General features: G+C 39.9%; 1 protein-coding gene across 3 annotated transcripts in view; it reads right to left on the reverse strand.

Annotated features, from left to right (window-relative positions):
- The window catches only part of CDH20 (cadherin 20), a 241,467-nt gene that overhangs the window by 41,495 nt on the left and 186,106 nt on the right, over window positions 1–13,866 (reverse strand). For all 3 annotated transcript variants that reach the window (XM_060774698.2, XM_067467530.1, XM_060774699.2), the window contains exons 4-6: window positions 11,175–11,469; window positions 8,057–8,176; window positions 1,108–1,275 (exon numbers count right to left, since the gene is read on the reverse strand). In XM_060774698.2, the coding sequence (XP_060630681.2) occupies window positions 1,108–1,275; window positions 8,057–8,176; window positions 11,175–11,469 (583 nt within the window). The remainder of the gene's footprint in view (window positions 1–1,107; window positions 1,276–8,056; window positions 8,177–11,174; window positions 11,470–13,866) is intronic.

The following is a 13,866-nucleotide window of genomic DNA, read 5'->3' on the forward strand; positions in this document are numbered from 1 at the left end:
ATCAGGAAAGTAATAAAGATAAACATCCAAAATACAGGGCAATTCCAGAGAAGAATAAATCAGGGCCAGCTAACACCTCCCAACAAAGGATCCTACAGGCAACAACCAGCCAAGCTTTGAAGCTACAAGGGCGAAATGTCAAAAGAGAATGCTTATGGAACATGGCCATACAGTCCAGAAAACTCATAGCAACCCATTTAACAGAATATACTCTAACCCAGGGGTCATCAAACTTTTAAAAGAGAGGGCCAGGTCACACTCCCTCAAACTGTTGGAGGGCCGGATTATAATTTGAAAAAAAAACATTAATGAATTAGGTTGACCCTGAGCGAGGGCCGGGTAAATGACCTTGGAGAGCCGCATCCGGTCCCCGGGCCATCGTTTGAGGACCCCTGCTCTAACCCTTGAAAGTGTGCCCTGTAGGATCGGAGCAATCTTTCTCTACAGTTGAGATTTTTTTCTGCTTCCACAATAATAATATTCTCTCTCTTTCTTTCCTTCTTTCTCCCCTACTACTAATTTTTATTTGTTATTTGTTACCTGCCTCTCCTTACAGCTCAAGGCAGGGCATAACACAATTAAAACACACCATTATAAAATACATACACAAATTACATATATTAAAATATGTAGTACAACATCAGTGCAGATGTGGTTTTACTCAGTGGCTAAGTGGTCAGTGTAGATATGACGTTATTCAGCCATATCCTCCAGAAACCAAGCTAAATTACATTTAACAGAACAGATGGCATATTCTATATTGCAATTAGATTTGCCTATATGTTCTTCTGCTCTCAATCTTGCCATCACTGGACCTTGGAAACTCCTTAGGGTGTTGATTTATCTTGTTGCTATTCTGTGCCAGACCCATTAGTGGTGGTACATCATACAGAGAGAACTCAATGAGTTACTTTTTGAAAACAATACATCCTTATTTACTTATTGCTATGTCAAAGGATGTTATTTATCATGGTTACTTGTTACAGTGACAAACTTTCACTAACTTCATTGCATTACATGCTACATTACTTTTCATTACATTTTGTGGGGAAAAGCATCTGTAAGAGATAGGCAATAATACTGAGAAATCCCACTCGGAATACTTACTCTGTGGAAATCTAGGTGGGTTGTCATTTACATCAGAGAGAGTGATATTGACAATAGTTGTCCCAGCTAATCCTCCCAGCTGCCCTCCCATATCTTTGGCCTGGATTATAACTTCGTAATATTCTTTTGCTTCTCTGTCCATGTTCATTAATGCCGTTCTAATTAAGCCTGTGAAAAGGAAAGGGAGAAATAAGGAAGCAGTAAAGACATTTAATGAGAGAGGCCAAAGGCCAGAACTTTATGAAAGTTTACTCAGAAATGCTTCCTTTTCATAATGAAAAATAAGAATAAATCCTTCTGGTTTGGATGGTAGTGAAAAACTCCACTAAAGCCATTTTTGAGTCACTGAAGAAACTGCTGTGAAAGCCCCCCCCCCCCCCCCAGATTAGTGAAAAATAACCCCATATCCATCGATTAGTAGAGAGGATTTTAGTAGGAAAGAGACAACAGTATTCGTTTCTTAGATATTAATACCATAAACTTGGATAATCTGAATAAATGGGGAGAATTTTATGCTGAGCCATATGGATGCACTTATGCTTTTGAAGATTATTTTTAGTCATACAAATAGGGGGTGGGAAGAAAATATTAGAAACAACCTTTAACAGTGACTGGTAGTGACTATTTTTGACATGTCATTTCACATTTGCTTCAATATTTAAAAATACTCATTGAGGCTTTGGTAATAAAAATGACCCCAGTTCTCTATTTATTGCCTAAATGCAATGAAGACACTAAATCTCATTTGATCTTAGAAAATAAGCAGGGTCAGCCTTGGTTAATGTTCGGATGAGTTAATCACCATTGACTATCAGGTGCTGTAGACTAGATTTCAGAGGAAGGAAATGACAAAACCACAATGGAGTATTCTTTGTCTAAGAAATTTGCTGTATATTCATTCAGTCACTTTTGACTCTTTGTGAACTTCATGGACCAGCCCACGCCAGAGCTCCCTGTCAGCCGTCACCACCCCCAGCTCCTTCAAGGTCAAGCCAGTCACTTCAAGGATACATCCACCCATCTTGCCCTTGGTTGGCCCCTCTTCCTTTTTCCTTCCATTTTCCCCAGCATAATTATCTTCTCCAAGCTTTCCTGTCTTCTTATTATGTGGCCAAAGTACTTCATCTTTGCCTCTAATATCTTTCCCCCCAGTAAGCAGTCAGGCATTATTTCTTGGAGTATGGACTGGTTGGATCTTCTCACGGTCCAAGGCACTCTCAGAATTTTCCTCCAGCACCACAGTTCAAAAATGTCTATCTTCCTTCGCTCAGCCGTCTTTATGTTCCAGCTCTCACATTCATAGGTTACTACAGGGAATATCATTGCTTTAACTATGCGGATCTTCACTGCCAATGTGATGTCTCTACTCTTCACTATTTTATCGAGATTGGTCATTACTCTCCTCCCAAGAAGTAAGTGTCTCCTGATTTCCTAGCTGCAGTCGGCATCTGAAGTAATCTTCATGCTTAGAAATACAAAGTCTGTCACTGCCTCCATGTTTTCTCCCTCTATTTGCCAGTTATCAATCTGTCTGATTGCCATAATATTAGTTTTTGCACTTTCTTCTTTCACCTTGGTTATAAGACTTCTCAGCTCCTCCTTGCTTTCAGCCATCAAAGTGGTATTATTTGCATATCTAAGTTTATAAATGTTTCATATAGCAATTTTACCCCAGCCTTGGATTCATCAAGACCCGCATGTCATATGATGTATTCTGCATACAGGTTGAATAGGAAGGGGGAGAGTATACAGCCCTGCCATACTCTTTTCCCAATCTTGAACCAGCCAGTTGTTCTATGGTGTGTTCTGACTGTTGCTACTTGGTTGTTATACAGATTTCTCAAAAGACAGACAAGGTGACTTGGTATCCCCATACCACCAAGAACTGGCCACAATTTATTATGATCCACACAGTCAAAGGCTTTAGAATAGTCAATAAAACAGAAAACCATGTGAAATGCCTAAGAAAACCATGTGAAATTTATGGAGATCATAAGTCAAGAGGCTATTTAAAGGCGCATATGCACACACTCTTCCTGACTAAAGTAGATTCATGGAATCCAATTAGATTTATTTATATGTTGCGTCATTATTCAAAAATTTTGTAAATGGTCTACTCTAGTTGGAACTAACCATCAGAATGGCAGTGAAATTTATTTTGAATCAACAACAATTCAATAAATTTGTTTGTTTAAGGCTAGCAGATTAACTACTAACAAGAAATATTTAATTAGTGGACAGCTCCGCTCTGAGATCACGTTACTAACAGGTAGCTATCTTTTGTGCTCTTGATGTGAAAAGTATATATTGGATGTTCTAACACAATTATAGTATATTATTGTCAGATCCAAGAAAAAGCGATGGGTGGATGCACAAGGTATTATGTAAGCCAACCATCTGCCCAAAGAAACTGGTGTCTTTTATCAAAGTTTTCTCCTCTTTTAAAATGTAGACCACAATGTGCAGTTAACCAAACTGCCAAGAATTTGGAAAACTTACTTTTTAGGTTACCAATTCCCAGAATTGCTTGGCAGGCATGGCTATTGGTTGGAGGATTCTGGGAGCTATGGTCCAAAAATGTGATTTCCAAACTCCACAATTAACAGTGATTAGATCTGTGCTAAAATGGCAGATAGAGTCTTGTGGAAATGTGAAGATATACATATCTATAGAATGAGAGGTGGGATTCCTTCTTTACCATTTAACACTGAGGATCAGTGAAGTCAAATTTCCTTTTCTACAGGATTTACTAGAACAGAACATAAGGTGGCAGTAAGGTTTCTCTGATGAAGCCTGGTAAGGGCTCCCAGGTAAAAATGCTGCTTTTGCTGAATGCTGTTGCAGAAGAATGGGAACTTAGGTCCAAACCTGTATGATCTCACTTTCTGTCTTCTGCTCCCAGAATCTTAGTGCAAGAGGTTTCCTCCTTCCTTTAATTCTCAGTTTATCTTCCATGCACCTCCTTTCCATATGTAAATCTCATAGAGCTTTAATTTTTCTTTCATTATGTTCAGCAAAGGTAAGTAACAAAGATTCCCCCCACACACATACATACACAACATTTAGTTTTTAACACAAAATTTGCAATTGTAACAAAACAACTGCATATAAAGAAAAATAAAATTATTTTTTAAAAAGGGAATGGCAGGTGTGCACGGAATCCTATAAATGGACGAATTAAATATTTTGATTTTCTAGAAGTAGCATCACTAGGGGAGTGCAAAGCATCCTGGGTGACAGGGTAACATCAAAGTGACTGTCTAAAAAAATTGTGCAGAGTGAAGCTACTTTTGCTCCCCACATCCCAATTTAGGACTGTGTGTGCGCTGTGTGTGCTCCCCTAGAAAGGGGAGCTCTCTTCACCAGCAAAAGACCAGGCCTTGATTCCTGGATCTCCTTCCTCTGCTCTAGAGGTGCCTCTACAACTCTCCTGATTGCAGGAATGAGGGTCACCTCAAGGCTGCTGGAGTGGGTCTTCCCATCCCATTCTGCATGTGTTGCTCCTCTTCCTATGTGCAAAGCCAGATCCCCAGTTCTCCCTTATCAGGATACCCTTAATCAGGTGCTCTCTCCCAACCAGCTCAAATGAGCCCAGGTTCATAGTGGTTGGCAACTGGGAGAGTGGGGGGTGGGCAGCTAGCCAGGTGAAAGCTTAGGAAAGAAATGCCCTGCTACATGACACTCACCCACCCATCGATCCAGGAAGGAGTAGTGGAGAAGGACCTTGAAAAGAGCCAAGATCCTGTGTGTATGCACCACACTCCACGCCCTCTCTCATAGCTCCTCATGCTCCCAGACTTGCCTTTTGTGTACTGCGTGTCATCTAGAAGCAGCCATGCCAGGCTCATGAGACTGGAAAACTGGCATGCACATAGGACTGTTGTGGACCTTCTCTATCATAAAGGTATGTAGGAGACCAAAGAGTACATGGTTCACTCATGCTTTGATTGCCTTATTTTCTTGCAAGAAGCCTCACTTTTCCAGGGACAGTTAGAAGATCTGGTAACACATGCTGCCAGAATTGCAGTGGATTCCAGTGATCTCTGCAGTGCCCAACTGTTGAGTACCACTGGCATTTTTTTTGGTGGTGATAAAGTTTTTGTGACAGTTCCACCAGGGAGCCACTCTGGAAGTACTTTTGCTGAATGTGATGGGAGCTAGCAGACTTCGTGTTGAAAGGGCAAAAACCCATTGCTGTCACCGAATTTTGGACTGTGTGAAGAGATCCTAGGAAGTTGTGCCACAAAAAATACTGTACATGCCAATGACACACATTCCCATATCAACTGGGGTTGTGTAAGCTCCCACAATTTATCACACAAAAATCTTTTATATTTCTGTGCAATATTTCCTGAAAGAAAATGGAATGTATCACTATGTGGTGAAAAACTTCACAGAAATATTAGTTTTGTCTGCAGCAAGAAGAAAAATGTGAAAACTATTCTTTCCCACTTGGGAGAATGTAATTGTTTGAGTGCTAGCACCCCTACTCTGATTACTGTTGATGATTATATTTGTGACCCATTATTTATTCAAGGAGCCTTTGAGTCATGATTTAGCCTCACATCAATCATATGAGGTAGCTTATTCCACTATGAGTAACATTAGGTCACTCTTAGAGCTGAGCAGGATTTGAATCTATATCTACACTCAACATTATAGCCCCTTTGCTTCACTAGAAATGTTCTTGTCATCTCCTCTTTAACATGAAATATATCTATCATTTGCTTCTTGGAAATAAATTACTTGCAGAGGTGATTTATACTCTAATTTCATGTTCAGGGCAACCTTACACATGATTGAAAAGCAATGCTTCATGCACATAATTTTGGTTTTCTAGAACCTTGTCAGTTTAGATTATAACCAGTTTTATAGTTCTGTCAGCCAGCATGGCGAAGTGGTTTGAATATTACACTAGGAATTTGAGAGAATCTCTGCTCACCCATGAACGCTTCCTGGGTGACTCTGGGCAAGTCATACTCTCAGCTTTGGAGGAAGGCAACAGCAAATCCCTTCTGAACCGATCTTGCCAAGAAACCCACATGACAGATCTGCCATAAGTCAAAAAGAACTTGAGGGCACACAGCCACAAGAACAACAAATGTTTCTGAATCTGTACTTGTAGCAGGTTTCATTAAGATTGTCAGTTAGATTCGAGACCTCTTAGAGTATGTGTAGAAATCAGTCAGCCCTCCAGATGTTCTTAAATTACTGTTCTCAGCAGTCTTAGCTAGCACAGCCCAAAGTAAGGTATGATGAGATTTATAGTTCAGTAACAGCTGGAGAGTTACATGAGGCCCGTCTTTTACTAGAGACTGATAAGGCCAATTGCACTCTACTGATTCTATTTCACAGTCTTTATACCATTGGCCATGAAAACATACTGTAGCTACTCAGGCCTGTAGCCAGAAAAAAAATTCAGGAGAGGCTGAAACTTTTCCCCCACAAAGGTCAATAGTTCCCACAATTGGCAGAAGTTTCTTTCTGTTTACTTCTGATTTCTTCTGATTTCCTTTTTCATGATAATGGGTTACATCAAGAAGTTTTCAGCCAAGTACAAGTTGATCTGATGGTACTCTGTTTTCTGGTATCTATTAAAGACTTCTGTTGCATCTTTCCATCACACAAATTGTTTAGCAACCGATGCACCAAGCTTCTGATGAGCACCTTTACCTCCAACTTCTGCTCCAAATACCATACATAACTTACAGAGCACAACTTGTACATGAAATGAGTAGGCTAACCCGGGAAATCTGCTGAACCATTTGGGTTGAAAACCTAGATACCTCTTCTTATCCATAGGAAATATATATCTTGGCAACTGAGTCTGTGGAATGTATTGCTGAAGGCTTTCATGCCTGGAATCACTGGGTTGTTGTGTGTTTTCTGGGCTGTATGGCCATATTCCAGAAGCATTCTCTCCTGACATTTCACTTGCATTTATGGCATGCATCCTCAGAGGATGTGAGGCAAAATGTCAGGATAGAATGCTTCTGGAACATGGCCATACAACCTGGAAAACACACAACAACCCAGTGAGTCTGTGGATTTTCCATTAATTGAGCTTTCATTTGCTCATCAGGAACAGTCTTGGTCATATAAAGTCCAAGGTCTAACAACGAGACAGCTTCTTGTCTTTGCTCCTGTTCCACGGTTTCTTTGGCAGGCCTTGGATTAGAGGAACCAGTGTCAGATGTCACAGTTTCCTCAGTTTCCACCTCAGTTTCCAATTCAGGTCAATCCCTCCTCCCCATGCCTTAGGCTTTGCTTGCTGGCTGCGGGTAGGCCAACTTGGTTGCTTCCACTATGCCAGCTATTGCTGCTATTACAATGTAAATTGGTAGAAAGATAGGTAATGATCATGTGAATCATCAACATTTGGTTAAGATTGTGTTTGCCATTCTGGAGGGAATCTAACTTTTGCTTCTCATAGACTTGGCAGGGAAATTTGGTTCAGCAGTTAAAACCCATGTATAAACCAGGTTTGTTTGTTTGCTTTTTACCTGAAAGATTTTGGGGGTGGTTTGAACCCCTAAACTGCCCCCTTGCTTCAGCTAGTACTGCTTTGCACATTAAAGTATAGCACACTAATTCTGCATTTGCCACATTTTCAACATCTCCTCTGCCATATTAATATATTTCTTTTAGCCTCCATTTAGCGACCATTTTGATCTCCTAGAGTTCCATGAAATGTGCTCACACAGAGTTAATAGTTCTTTTTCTTTGATTTCAGCCATCCCGGAATTGATGCTGGAGTAGACACACCATTTCTCATCTGTGCTTTTTTTCCATACTTATTTATTGAAAGAAGGTACTTGGCTTGAAAAATAATGGGAGGCACAGTCACTGATGACTGGGATTTCTGGAGATGAAGTCTATGCCGCATAAGGTATGAAAGCTAATGGGAAATGTCACATTCTCCGCTGATTTTTCTCCTCAATGAAATTACCTGTTCTGGAGTCCACAGAGAAATATGGCTGTCCTTGGAGAATACTGTAGACGACCCTGGCACTGTTCCCATAGGTAGGATCGTCAGCATCTGTAGCTGTCACTTGGATAACTGAGGTGCCTGGCAAAAAACAGCGTAGAACCTTGTTAGATTTGTAGCCATGGAGAAAGGACACATATCTACCTAGGTTCACTGAATTATAAATGTTCTGCTCATAGAACACTTGCTTAGAAGCCTATTCTCTTTCCGATGCTTCAGGGATTTACACATACACCTCATTAGCACTAATGGGAGCACCAGGCACAAATCCATCAGACATCAGCGGGACAGTAAATAATCTGTAAATAAAACACGACTTGGTGTGCATAAGTGACACTCCATTGCAAGAGTATATCTATCCTGCAAGTTCTGTTGTGTAACAATGTATTTAAAAAACCCACGTTAATGAAAAAAAATAGTCAGTGCAAAATTATACAATGCAGAACATCAGTGCCGATTTTGATGAGAAGGAAAAGGTACCTGAACTCCTAATAACCATCTCTCATCTCTCATGAAACACATCTTTTGTTATGTAAGCATCAAATTATGAATAGAGAAGATTTTCAATTATAGCTGAGAGATTCAACTTGGTCTATTGAAGTTCAAATTGAACTTACTGTAAATCATAGATACACATTTTGTCATGCTCAAAATGTGAGAAAGGTGTGGGCTAATATTTGGAAGGGGAACCCTTGGTATGTGGCTATAAATTGTAGTTTATAGCTGAAAATTCTGCTTGACTTTTTATTTGCCTGTTTGTTCTAGACCGTGACATATATTTTTATGCATGAATGCTGATATTCGACCCCTGTGGGCTCCTGCAATTTCCTTGGACTCGGTTCTGTCAGATTCAAGTACCATTAATTAAGAACAGAGTTAAACATATGTTCCATTTTCTCTCATTTAGACTTACAGGAATTAAAAGTACTTAACACTGGCTGCATTGCATAATATCCTGCTGCAGTGATGAATTTATTTTTACAAACTTAGTATTTAATTTTGTAAAACGTGTCTTGCAAATTTAGTATTTATTATTGTAAAATTTATCTTGGCAAAATAAGGAACAGAAGGGACAAGGAAGTTTGCAATACCCAGCATACACACATACACAAATATATACACAGAAAAAACAGTCATCAGTCAGGTTTTACTGTATACATTATACGCTGTATAACCTCTGGTTCTATAACTAAAATCGATATACATGCTTAGGGATTAATAGAATAATCACTCAGGCATCATTCCAAACAGCTTCTAGGCATAGGTTTGGATGGATGGGGAAGAGCAACAACAAAGCAAAAGATGGAGAAAAAAATGGGCTCACAGCATAAAATAATATATATCTTTTTGGTGAATTCTACTGTGAAAAGGATCAAAAGGGATGTTAAGAAAATAGGAAACATTAAGATGGAACTATAACTAGGTAACTTATCTGTCTCTTTATATTATAACATCTTAAATGGAAACAGCATTCAAAAGGAGGACAGGATTTCAATACTGCTTCATAACCCAATAAACTGTGTGGAGAATACATCTGGTGGCATTGCCGGCATTACAAAACAACCAGTGGATTTCTTATCCTATAAACTTTTCCAGGTTTAAGGTGCTTTTAAACTACTGTTGGCTTTCCCTGATCTATGACTAGTCAAAGACTCTTTTAGCGCCTGGTGTAAAACCGGCAGAGGCTTCTGAACGATGCAATTTTCACCAGATCATGATGCCCCCCCAGGGTTCACTAAACAGCCTGGAAATCAACAACTTTGCTGCCACAGTTCCTTGGGGTCTCATCTTTATGAATCTGTGCACTCTGTAATGGACTCATGGACAAAACATTGTCTGAGCACATCAGTGTCGTTTTTATGGTTACAGAGTACAGCAGGCGTGCACAATGTCTATGGCCCTCATCACATGGTCCAGAAACTGGGGGAAAGCGGGGGAAATGGTGGGGCAGTGCCCAGCTTTGTCCCCTTACTGCGGTTGGTCGTGGGTTGCCATCCCATGATGTTTCCCAGCTGTTTCCAGCTTCTTTCTGTGCTGTCCTTGGCTTCTTCAATGAGGATATGGGTGACTCAGGGTTCCCTCTTAGTGTGTTTTTGGTACACTGCCTGGGTGGAGCCCAATGGACCCCCGCTGGAAGCAGCCCTGCATTATTTGATGGGCTTCGGCATACTCTGTCTTGGCAGTGTACTGGCAGGGCACTAGGACTGGGAAAAACCCCAGTCTGATGAGGTTGTATGACTACCCATGTGTGATGAACCCCTAGGCTTCATTTTTACATTGTCTGCTTAAAACCGCAGGATGCTGTGTGTAAGTGTGTTATGAGGAGTTGTCAAGCACCTTCCTGCAGATGCTTTATTATATTCAAGGCTGATCCTACTATTAGGCAGAGAAAGTGACTGAATTTCCAACCTGAGCCATCAGATGTTCCTCACTGTTCAGAGGACAAAGTTGTGTATGCCCATGAAAGACATATGCTATCATAGGAGTGGGAAAAGGCTCTATATTGCCACTATGATTAGGAACAGTTAATGTCATAAAACTGACCACATCTGATTTTAGGAACTTAGTCCTGAATAGTACCTGGATGGAAGATCAGCAAGAATACAGGGTGCTTTGACTGTATTTTACAGGAAGGAACAGGCAAAACTACTTCTGAGGCTACCTTTCTAAAGAAAATCCAATGAAACTCATGGGGCACCCATAAGTTGGCAGGTGACTTCAAGACACACATACACAATTATGCAGCTTTGTGGACTGATCTCCTGCTTTAATACTGATAGCCATTAATCCTAATATTGTGTTAGGATGTTAGCATCACACGTCCTTTTATTGTTTCCTTGATTCCCTCCTTTTATATACATTGCCAGAATAGAGCAAATTAAATAAATCAACTAGAAAACTTTCCCCATAGGATTCATGTTCTGTTCGCCCAAAATATAAATTCCAATGCTAATAATTTCCATTCTCCCTTATACATTGCTTTTCTGAAGGAGTTCAACAAAGTCAAAATCTTTCCCTATTGTGCATAATGACTTGCTCTCTATAAATAAAAAAAATGTGTCCTTAAAGCCCCTCTTACCCACTGGTGACATTTCTGGTACTGAAGCAACATACGGTCCATCGAGAAACTTAGGTTCGTTGTCATTGATATCTTGGATTTTGATGATAAATTCAGATTCTGGTTCCATTGGCCTTCCTGTCCTTCTGTCCAAGGCCTGAGCCCTTAGTGTATACTGGGACCTTTCTTCTCTGTCTAGTCTTTGTATGGCATGGATGTCCCCAGTAGTGTCATCGATGGTAAACACAACACCCGCTCCTTCTCCTGAAAGAATATATTTGATTGATCCATCTCCTCTGTCCATATCAGAATGGAGCTGCAAAAGTTAAAATAAACAAATAAAAACACCCAGATATAGTTGAGATACATACAACCATCTCATTAGAGATGATAATAGTCATTGCATTGCCTAATATCAAAAGGACATAAAAAAAAAGATTCCCAACAAGACTTCTTGGGGTGAGGAACTGAAATGTAGGATGCCACAATGTAATTCTGGGAAAGCCACTAACTTCCAAAATCCTGCAACCAGTAAGACATAGCCATTATCCTTGGATTTGAAGTGTTTTAATCCAAAGCCAAAGTTTTTCCAAGCTCTGGCAACAACTGACAAGGCCCTCTCCACAGGATGGATGAATACATTTTCCAGGAAATATTACATATCTCTTTTTTGCAACTGTTTTGTTTAGTCTGTTCCATTTCTGTTTTATTTAGAGCTTGAATTATTATTTTTTTGCTACCCACTTCTCCTAATAGGCACACTTTGTAAGCAATTTCCTGTAATGTCTAAGAAATGACACGTTAACATATTTTTAACAATTCTAAACAATAAATAAGATCATTGGGAGACTTCCATTTTCCATTCCAAACTCAATGGCTTCTTTGCATACTCTATGACTCTCCAACCTGCAGATTAATATTTCATTATTACCATCAGATTAAATCTAAAGTAGGAAAACAGCCATACGGTATTGAAAAGATTTCATAAAAAATGACTATGGGAGAAAGAGAAAATTGAGCTTCAGGAAATGAGCAAGTTCTAATGTAACCATTGTAAAAGGGTACGCCAAGGTAACCAGATTGGAACATTTGAATATATACACCAACACAGCTGCTACAGACGATAATGCATCCCAGAATATTAAAGGGAATTAGTGAATTAACGCCCTGCATGGCAGCTAATTAGTTCTGAGTTGGCATTGATAATTTGGGAGGCAACACAACACAGACAAGCAAAATGCTGTATCAATTATCTTTTGTAAAAGGCAAGAAGAATGATTCAATTAGCTACAAGTCTGCTAAACACCTTTGCCTTATGAAATGATTGAAAATATTAAGAGCAAAATCACTCGAGGCTTCATCAAATGGCATAGAGAGGCACAAGAAACAGCAGCGGGGATAGGTTTAGTAAGAGTTCTTTTCTGTGAAAACATGGTTGTTTTTCTTTACTTTGTGCGAGAGGGTGGGAAAAAATGAAAAATGAAGAGAACAGAAACACCTCCCAGCCAAAGCTTGCACATTTTTATTCTGATGTAAATTCTGCTGAAAAAAAAGGGATTTGATACCTGGTGAGTATATTTTTAGGACTGCAGCTGTAGTTCCCTAGTAGAACAAAACATTAATCACCCATTAGAAAACTTCATTGAAACATGTGCCTTTCCTGCTGTACTGCAGTAACTCTCTAGGCCAGTGTTTCTTACTCTTTCTAATGCCGCGACTCCTTAATACAGTTTCTCATGTTGTGGTGACCCCCACTCATAAAATTATTTTTGTTGCTACTTCATAACTGTAATTTTGCTACTGTTACGAATCGTAATGTAAATATCTGATATGCAAGATGTATTTTCATTCATTGGACCAAATTTGGCCTGAATTTGAGTACTGGTGAGGTTGGGTGGGGGGATTGATTTTGTTATTTGGGAGTTGTAGTTGCTGGGAGTTATAGTTCACCTACAATCAAAGAGCATTCTGAACTCCATCAATGATGGAATTTAACCAAACCTGGCACACAGAACTCCCATGACCAATAGAAAATACTGGAAGGGTTTGGTGGGCATTGACTTTGAGTTTTGGAGTTGTAGTTCACCCACATCCAGAGAGCACTGTGGACTCAAATAATGATAGATCTGGACCAAACTTGGCATGAATACTCAATATTCCCAAATGTGAACACTAATGGAGTGTGGGGAAAACAGACCTTGACATTTGGGAGTTGTAGTTGCTGAGATTTATACTTCACCTACAATCAAAGAGCATTTTGAACCCCACAAATGATAGAATCGGAACAAACTTGGCACACAGAGCTCTCATGACCAACAGAAAATACTGTGTTTTCTGATGGTCTTTGGCGACCGCTCTGACACCCCTCATGACCCCCCCAGGGGTCCCAACCCCCAGGTTGAGATATACTGCTCTAGGCCATGTGTGGTATACTGTTAAGAATAATGCACAATGGGAGGAAAAGCTGAGGTCAACATTCCCTGTAATGGTAAATCTTGCTGGCTGACACTTTGCCTAACTTACCACAGGAACCATATATAGTCCCCCCTCCCATTCACTGGGGTTGGGGACATAAGTCCACCATGAAAGTAAACATCTGTGAATTAAAAAAAATGCTATTTTTCACCTGAGAGAACACTTCTGTTGGGAATTCACGTTCTTCCAGCATTACTCTATGGTTGACTTCAATTGGAAACAGATCAAAAGATTGTAC

This window comes from Anolis sagrei, chromosome 4 (genome assembly GCF_037176765.1).
Source record: "Anolis sagrei isolate rAnoSag1 chromosome 4, rAnoSag1.mat, whole genome shotgun sequence".
Taxonomy (NCBI): domain Eukaryota; kingdom Metazoa; phylum Chordata; class Lepidosauria; order Squamata; family Dactyloidae; genus Anolis; species Anolis sagrei.